Source organism: Poromitra crassiceps, assembly GCF_964638095.1.
Source record: "Poromitra crassiceps genome assembly, chromosome: 15".
Classification (NCBI taxonomy): Eukaryota; Metazoa; Chordata; class Actinopteri; order Beryciformes; family Melamphaidae; genus Poromitra; species Poromitra crassiceps.
The window spans coordinates 32,667,467-32,677,022 of NC_139634.1; the positions used below are offsets into that span (position 1 = coordinate 32,667,467).

A 9,556-nucleotide genomic window follows, 5' to 3' on the forward strand; every position below is an offset into this window, starting at 1 on the left:
GGTTCGATTCCCGGCTCCTCCAGTCTGCGTGTCGAAGTGTCCTTGGGCAAGATATTGAACCCCAAATTGCTCCCGTTGGTGTGCCAGCACCCTGCGTGGTAGCCTGCCGCCATCGGTGTGTGAATGTAACTACTGACTGTAAAGCGCTTTGGATAAAAGCGCTATATAAATGCAGGCCATTTACCATAATTTCATAAATTAATCGTTATATGTCTAAATTATTAATTGGTCCACTTTATATAAAGTATTATTAGATTATAAGTATGGCTAAGTATGTGCCCTATTAGTTTTGGCATACTGCTACTAGAACTGGGAGGAAGTGCTGCTAGGGCCTATGAGTTACACACACACACACACACACACACACACACACACACACACACACACACACACACACACACACACACACACACACCAAAAATAATTCTCAGAAAAAAAATACTGATCTAGGAGCTGTGATCCAGTCACATGACCTAATCAATTTAAGAGAAACTGTTCTCAGATCAAGGCCCCTTCTCTAATTGTATGGCCCCCGGCCTGCCGATGGATTAACCAAGAGCAAATGCTTGGGAACAATACAAGGGTCCATTTTAATTCAGCCTAATCCCAGTAGGTATTGCAAGCACTTTCATATGACTGTGTAGAGAAAAGGCTGCTGTGAACACCTCTCTGAAGAAGTATTACAGGGGTAAAAAGACAAATGTCTACTGTGAGTAGCTGCTTTTACTCTATTTCTGTATCTTCATCTTCACTCTTTTTCATAGTTGGTTAAAACATTTTAGTTACAGTTATAGAGGTTTGTGTTAAACTTGTGAACCTCCCTACCTCTGCTCTTGATGTGAGAAGGCTTATACTAGGCTTATCCTGTAGTTATTTTACTTTGTCAATAAATGTGTTGGAGCAAATAACATTGTGGATATCTTGTATTACAGCTGTTTCCTATTTGTTCCATTAGTGGCCCAGTTTTTTCCTAGAGCTATTGTGATATTGCTGGCATGTTGTTGCAAAAACAACACTACCAAAATTGAGGTTTCTGTTCTTGGTTTGTCATAAAATAGGATTCAGTAGAAGCCAGTCAGTTCACCTCCAAGAGATGGAAGTGTACTTTTTATGTTTTTGATTGGATAACTTTTAGATATTCAAAACATGCCTCGCTTTATAAACCTCAGAAAGGGGATTTCATGAGGAATGGGGCACACAATCTTTTCTCCACTTGCTTACTTTGAATTTATATCCAACAACAACAGCAAAAACAGAAACAAAATGGTTCCGTTTTCATATGCAAGATTGACGTTAAACGGGTGTGATGTTTGACCCAGTCGTCGATCATGGACCCCATGTTCTCCACTTTTCAAATTCTAAAAATCCATTGTGGGCTTCATGTTTTGATTGTAGTCCCCACCAACCTCTTGTGATTGGATTCTCCTGGTTGAACAGAAGAATGTAAGGAACAACCTTGTATTTCTTTTTTGGTCTTTTACTTGTCAAAGAACCAACCAATTTATCATTGTCTCAAAGAAACAAAACAAAAAAGTTGTTGATCTGCATGCCGCTTTATACTTGTCTGTTGTCTCCATGACTAGATGAGTGAACTCTGGGGATCTTCTCCCCCTGGATCTCAATGTGAATGTTTTTTTTGCGACAGATAAATGTTCGAGTCACAACCATGGATGCTGAGCTGGAGTTTGCCATCTTGCCCAGCACAACCGGCAAACAGCTGTTTGACCAGGTATAATGTGCGAAACAAACAAACCGGCGATTAAATAGACAAATGTCTGATCATATTGTGGTAATTTCTTATGTTTAGATCGTGAAGACGATTGGGCTGAGGGAAATCTGGTTCTTCGGCCTTCAGTATCAGGACAGTAAAGGCTTCTCCACCTGGCTCAAACTGAACAAGAGGGTGAGGAGAAAGTTTGTTTGTAAACTGAAGTCACCCGAGGGCATAACTCCACTCTGCTAGATGGTTGAATTTGATTGTAGATGTTGTGCTGTGACTGTTACAGTATTTTGATTATGCATGCGTGTGGCCCCACTGAAACTAATTAGCTGGTGTACTACTCCTTGCCTTCAATCCCTCTGGGCTATGATCCTACAGGTGACAGCACAGGATGTCAAGAGGGAGAACCCTTTGCTTATTAAGTTCAGAGCCAAGTTTTACCCTGAAGATGTTGCTGAGGAACTCATCCAGGAGGCCACCCAGCGCCTCTTCTTCCTGCAGGTTAGAGACGAGCGTATGTGTGCAAGAGCACGGGGCTTTTCTGTGGGATTCGCATTGAGAATGTGCACGTCTGAAACATCGCCATGGCGATGTAATAGGTTGAATATGAATAAAGTTGAATGGGAAAGCCAATCCATTTTTTTTATTTGTATACCATGGCTATTTTGAGGGAAAATCCACATTCTTGATTCCCCCCCCCCCCCCCCCCAAAGATGATTGTTTCACCTTTATTTTGGACAGTATAGACAGGAGACATTGGGAGAGAGAGAGGGGGGATGACATGACAGTGCCACCAGGGCAGCCCACACACTTGAATTTGTTCTTGAACTAAAGGAAAATAAAAAATAAAATATATATAAATTATATTATATTAAATGAAATGACAGCAGGAATAATTTAGATACACATTGAAAGATATTTTGTCAATCTGTTAGAAGTGGATGATGTACTGTAGTTATAAGAAGCTATACACAAAAAAAGTGTCTTATGTAAGATCCCTGCAGGGGCAAAGATGAAAAGGACTCTCAGTCAAAACAAAGGCAGAACCTCACAGTGAACCAGATAGATCCCATTAGGCCTCACAGGTTTATCATAGGACACAGAAAATACATCTATATTATATAAACACCAGGACAAAGCTGTTTTCTGTCCCTGCACAACATGCACACACACACACACACACACACACGCACGCACGCACGCACGCACGCACGCACGCACGCACACACACACACGCACGCACGCACGCACGCACGCACGCACGCACGCACGCACACCATTGCATCACATCTTTTTATGTTGTTTCTTAGGTAAAAGAGGGTATCCTGAATGATGACATATACTGTCCGCCAGAGACTGCCGTGCTGTTGGCCTCTTACTCAGTTCAGACCAAGCATGGAGACTACAGGAAGGACTATCATGTCCCAGGATACCTTGCAAAGGAGAGGCTTCTGCCACAGAGGTGTATACAGCCACACTGGAACTATTATTAAGTAGGGGGTGCTGTAAGGCAGAGGTTCTCAAATGTTTTTCAGCCAAGGACCCCTTACAAGATAGAAAATATACCGGGGACCCCCTCATTCTGATTTGTGATTTTGGGCTAAGCTTAATTGTTTCCACGGTAACGTGCTTGACTTTTAATTTGATAGGTTTGTTATTAGAATGTAATCCATGAACCATTTTAGATTTAAAGCATAAACTATTTTCGTTGAACTATGAAGATTTTGCAAAAGAATTTTTTTACTTATTGTCATTTAACAGACGCTTTTGTTTTGTCCAAAGCGACTTACAATATCACAATTTGTCAACAGTACAGAAAACCACTATGCAACACAATCAATGACAGCCAAGATATTTTGATAGACTAGCACCATGTATGAAGTAGTTTGAGAAGGAATAAGTAACATGTAGCATTTTTTTTTTTTTTTTACATGAAAACTTTTCGCGCCCTTGGGTGTATAATAGCGAGCCCTTTAATAGCGTCATCAGTATTAACCAAAGTTCATCTTAATCGCCTTATGTCAATTCTGTGTCCTCTTTTTTCCTGATAATAAAAAACAGGGTTCTGGAGCAACACAAACTGAATAAAGACCAATGGGAGGAAAGAATCCAGGTTTGGCATCAAGAGCACAAGGGAATGCTGAGGTACTGCGGTAGTATATCACACACAATTCAAAACAGAGATTTCAGAGATGTTTTTTTTTTGTAAATACATATCTTACTAAACCTATTCCTCACACAGAGAAGATGCCATGGTGGCGTACCTGAAGATAGCCCAGGACCTGGAGATGTACGGCGTCAACTACTTCAGCATCAAGAACAAGAAAGGATCGGAGCTGTGGTTGGGAGTGGACGCGCTCGGTCTCAACATCTATGACAAGAAGGACAAGTAGGGAAGAAAAGTAGCACGATCAAATCATCAATCAATCAATGATCAAATCAATCAATGATCAAATCATTGCAGATTTAAATATGCTAACTGTTGCTTCCATCCCCCAAACAGGATGACCCCGAAGATCGGCTTCCCCTGGAGTGAGATCAGAAACATCTCCTTCAATGACAAGAAGTTTGTCATCAAGCCAATCGACAAGAAGGCTCCGGTACACCGAAACGTTGCTATTGATCACTTATAGTCTGTGACAGATCTGTCTGTGTGTTGATTGACCTGTGTGTGTGTGTGTCTGTGTGTGTTCGTGTTTTCAAGGACTTTGTTTTCTACGCACCTCGTCTCCGCATCAACAAACGTGTCCTGGCTCTGTGTATGGGGAACCACGACCTGTACATGCGCAGACGTGAGCCTGACACCATCGAGGTGCAGCAGATGAAGGCCCAGGCCAGGGAGGAGAAGAACAAGAGGCAGATGGAGAGGTGAGGGAGGAGGAGAAGAAACAAAGATAGGGCAGTTACAGAGCTGTTATACAGCGGTTACAATATGTGCTGTGTGCTTTAAGAACGTTTTATACGAAACTGTCAGGAGACATATTTCCCCCCCCCTGATGTGTACTTATGCACTATTCTCCTGTCAGGGCTCTGCTGGAGAGTGAGAAAAAAAAGCGTGAGAACGCCGAGAAGGAGACGGAGAAGATCGCTCGTGAGACCCTGGAGCTGATGGAGAGATTGAGACAGATTGAGGAGCAAACAAAGAGAGCTCAGGATGGTCTGACAACTTTCTGAATACAAATGCCTCCTAACTCCAGTATTATTCTGTCTGCGTTAAAGAGTGGGAAATGGGTAGTTTGGCATTGAAGTATATTCCTCAGTGCAGCATCAGTGAAAAAGATAGGCTCTATAGTAGTATATACATTATGATGTGTGTGTGTGTGTGTGTGTGTGTGTGTGTGCGTGTGTGTGTGTGTGTGTGTGTGTGTGTGTGTGTGTGTGCCTTTTTAAAGCAAGGCAAGGCAGCTTGACTTGTATAGCACGTTTCACACACTGAGGGGATTCAAACTGCTTTACAGAGTAATAAAAAATACGCTGCTTCCTGTATCCATAGACAGATCAGACATGTCAATGAGATTCTGAGCTTGTATGTGCATCTACCACTATTTGTGTTCAAGAATTTCTCTTGTAAAATGTGAACATAAATAAATATATTAAATGTGTGTGTGCGTGTGCGTGTGCATGTGTGCGTGTGTGTGTGTGTCAGAGCTAGAGGAGCAGACTCGCAGGGCTCTGGATTTGGAGAAGGAGAGGACCAATGCCCAGGAGGAGGCGGAGCGGCTGGGGGAGGACCGCAGGGCAGCAGTGGAGACCAAAGGCACCCTGCTGAAGCCGTCTGAGAGCCAGATGAAGAACCAGGAGCATCTGGTACACAGAAAACACTTCAACAAGCCTGCAGGCACACACATACTCTCCACGGCTGGCTTTAGTTCACATTACATGATGTCATTTGGCAGACAGACATTTGTGTCCAAAGCAACTTAGAATAAGTGCATTTTGTCAAAAGTAATCAAATCTGTATTGTACAGCTAAGTCTTTAAAGCAGTTGTAGAAGCTGTTTTCTGTATTATTATTATTATTATTATTATTATTATTATTATTATTATTATTATTATTATTATTATTATTATTATTATTATTATTATTATTATTATTAATAAGAGTAGAAGGAGAAGAAGATGATACATGATAACAAGGTAGTCTGAGCAATGAATAAAAAGAGAATTTTGTGAACAGTGACAGTAGAAAGGATGATTCTGGGGGCATCTGAATAGGCTACGTGATTTTTTTCTGATTCACAAGATTTAGCACAGCCCTGTAGCCTGTACTACGAAGGTAGTTTAATGCCTTATCCGAGTAAGTTTGAGTTTAAACCTGGTTTAGCCGTACTACAAAGCAAGTTAACTTTCAATCACCATGGCAACTGACGCTGCAAAGCTAACCTGGTCGCGACCAGGTTAGCTTCAGAGGATAAGATCAAAATCCATGACAGACCCATATAATCGGCTCTCTGGAGTCACTCACCGTTCATATAAGATCGCCATATGAAAAATAGATTGCAGTCAACTGAGAATATAACAAGAAAAACATTTGTGGCTCTGTAGGCTACATAATTAAATTAAGCCTACTTACCACTTTATGTCTTAACAGCTCAACTATGCATGGAGAAATATGATCACTATTAATCACCGCAGCGCATATCATAGGCTAAACGGAGCCTCAAATGGAGTGAGGGTGATATTCTCCTACATGCCAGAAAAGCCTATACATATAATATAGATGGGATAAATATGGGATAGCCCCAATACTAAATATGCAGGCTTCTTGCATGTTTCAGCTGGAACTGTGTCCTGTAGGCTGTATGCCAATATATGAGCAAAAATAGGCTAGTTTTTATCAATGAAAAGTATGCCCGCATCGTCTCAATTCAGTCCAGCAGTTTTCTCTTTTATATTAGGATATCATTATTATAGCCTATATATGAATTATTCGATCAGTGCAACCACACACACATAATGAGTGATAGAGATCATTATTCATTGAGCATGCTTTCTAAATCTATGGTCTAAATAGACTTACAGATTGTGGAAATTTATAGACTGAGATTACACATTTAATGTACATTTACACTCGCACAAAGCTGTAGGAGACAGAAATCGCTGATCAAAGTAAATCAAATGACTGATGTGAATACAAGCGGCAGCTTTAGACAGTCCTTCCCCCAACTATATCCAACGCGGATTTTCATTCTGCCATAGGTTACATTAAATATCCGCTAAAATCTCTGATCCCACTGTGGCTGCGCTTTTTCATTCAATGAGGAAATGGGTGTGGAAATGGGTGTGGGCGTGGATCAACTCAGCTGTTCATAATGTGATTGGCTAGCGCACCTCTTTCGCGTGGACGCGCGCCTGTGCACGAGCGAAAAACGTGCGCGTGCACAGGCAGATCCCAGGTCCACTTACCTAGTAAAAAACCAGCGTCGTAGTATCAGTTAACTAGATAGCTTTGATCCTGTTCAGTCAAACCAGATCAAAGGGACTTATCGCAGATCTGTTAAACTAGTTTCGTAGTACAGGGCTCTGATGTCAAACTTTGAGCGAAAGGTTTTATTTTACAAATTTAGACTGTTTAGACAGCGGGTATTGCCTTTAAGAAAAAAATAGACTGCCTTCCATTTTCACGCACGCACGCACGCACACACACACACACACACACACACGCACGCACGCACGCACGCACGCACACACACACACACACACACACACACACACACACACACACACACACACACACGCGCGCAGGGAGAGAGAGCACGGTGACCTTAGATCAGGAACACTCTTAACTCTCCTTATTTGGGTGTATGTGTGTGTGTAGGCCACTGAGCTGGCTGAGCTTACCTGTAAAATCTCCCAGCTGGAAGATGCTAAGAAGAAAAAGGATGAGGAGGCAAAGAAGTGGCAGAAAAGGGTGAGAATTAGTGAAAACACCCGCAGAGCTAATGGATGGAATAAACATGAACTAACAGGGCTCTAAAACACGATTAATGTGTGAGAACTTGGCGTCAGTTGCAGAGAAGTATATCAAAAACATTTTCAAACCTAAATTTCCAAGTCACTACTACAGTATGTGGCAAACCTCAGCCATCTCGTGCCATAGTAGGCTAAAACGAACCATAAAAAGTATTTTCAAATACAACTTGACCCAGCTCGAAATATGTGTGTGCATGACGAGTTCTCTTCCAAAAACATCTTTAGCTGGGGTTCATGATTAGATATCGATCAAATATAATAGAGAATCCAATGTGTAAAAGTGTCATAATGATGTCTGACAACAATCATTTGGCAAGAGAAGGTCTACCATTTTTCCAATAGCACATAATCTCGTTCATTTATCGCTTCACTGCAAGTGGTCTGTGTTGACAGGCGATGGTGGTGGAGGTGGATTTGGAGCGAACCAAAGAGGTGCTGAAGACTAAACTCATGGGTGTCCACCTCCAGGATCCGGTCCACTCTCACATGCACGACCACGACGAGACGGACGAGAGCAGCGCGGAGGCCAGTGCCGAGCTGACCTCGCCGGGCACGGTGCGAGACCGCAGCGAGGAGGAGCGAGTGACAGAGGCCCAGAAGAACCAGAGGCTGCGGCGAAGCCTCAAGGTCAGGTTAAGGGGCAATGGTGAAATGTCGTACTTTTTTAATTCCCCACTGGCAAGATCTCACTTGTGCACTTGAGCAGTTCATGGTGCTGGTGGGAAATCAGTATCTTGCTCAAGGGCACTTCAACAGGGCAGAGATTTGCAGACACAGGGCTGTTGAAAGGTTAAAGTTGCCACTGTGACCTTGAAGCCAGCCTGCCACCTTAGTAGTCATCATCACAAGTCATTTTGGTTGTAACAAAAACCCCGGCATGGCTCAAAACAACTCGACTGCCTTTTGAACCAAATTAAAGCAGTGAAATGAATGCAAGAACTGACATGGGAAGCTTATGAAAAGTCCAATTCTGTTTGAAAGCATCGTTTTTGTTGCTGCTACAAAGCATTACTTTACATTTTGTGTTTCAGTAGCCTATACTCTGGATGTGTTTTCGTTTTCTATTGGCACAGCAACACAGATGTTTTTATGTTGTGGTAATTACTGCCAAAATTGGGTTTCGAGACACTTCGCCTTAAGGGCACTCAAACATAATTACACATCGGTCCCTCAATCCAATTCCAAGAGTTGATCAAGCAATTCCATCTCGCCCAGACCTATTTTAACTGGAATAAATTTGGTCTGTATCTATCCAGATATTATGTTGAGTACGTAGACTAGACACAATAATTGAACTGAATATGGCCAACCATGGTTTTCAGATGGGGAAAGGTGGGGAGTGCTCAGAATGGAGGCGGAGAGGGAGAGCAGGCGTCTGCATAGTTTCCTAACGAGATTTCTCAAGTAAAAAGGATTGCATTCACTGTGTGCCTGTGTTCCTCTCAGTTCCTGAGCACCGAGCTGGCGTGCGCCATAGACGAGAGCAAGAAGACCCCCAACGACCTGATCCACGAAGAGAACGTGAAAGCGGGACGCGACAAATACAAGACCCTGCATCAGATTCGTCAGGGCAACACCAAACAACGCATCGATGAATTTGAGTCCATGTGAGATGGGCCGCATCAGGACCACTTGAGCTGAATCCACGATAAAGATAAATGGTCAAATTGGACCCAGAGAAATACACGAGGGATTTTTAGAAATGTAGGTGCAGACTATTGCATGCGTAGTAAAAAAATAAAATAACTTTGTGTCATGCTGTCATGTTCAGCCTGTAGGCTTAGTGATATTGTGCTATGATGCCTTTTGGACCCACGGTTTTAGTGCCATTTAATCTGAGAAGGGGTCAGTGAATGAGTGACTC

General features: G+C 42.4%; 1 protein-coding gene across 2 annotated transcripts; it reads left to right on the top strand.

Annotated features, from left to right (window-relative positions):
• Positions 1–1,401: 1,401 nt before the first annotated feature.
• Positions 1,402–9,303, top strand: LOC310790254 (moesin-like; the record flags this gene model as incomplete). Of its 2 annotated transcripts, XM_083651919.1 has the most annotated exons (14): positions 1,402–1,443; positions 1,646–1,729; positions 1,808–1,903; positions 2,099–2,221; positions 3,031–3,182; positions 3,782–3,865; positions 3,963–4,109; positions 4,224–4,320; positions 4,425–4,588; positions 4,747–4,877; positions 5,367–5,527; positions 7,538–7,630; positions 8,086–8,319; positions 9,139–9,303. In XM_083651919.1, the coding sequence occupies exons 2-14, from the start codon at positions 1,667–1,669 to the stop codon at positions 9,301–9,303; spliced, it is 1,710 nt and encodes a 569-aa protein (XP_083508045.1). In that variant the 5' UTR covers positions 1,402–1,443; positions 1,646–1,666. The 2 variants fall into 2 exon arrangements, with proteins under 2 accessions (XP_083508045.1, XP_083508046.1); XM_083651920.1 differs by lacking the exon at positions 1,402–1,443 and having other exon boundaries at positions 1,640–1,729.
• Positions 9,304–9,556: the final 253 nt, after the last annotated feature.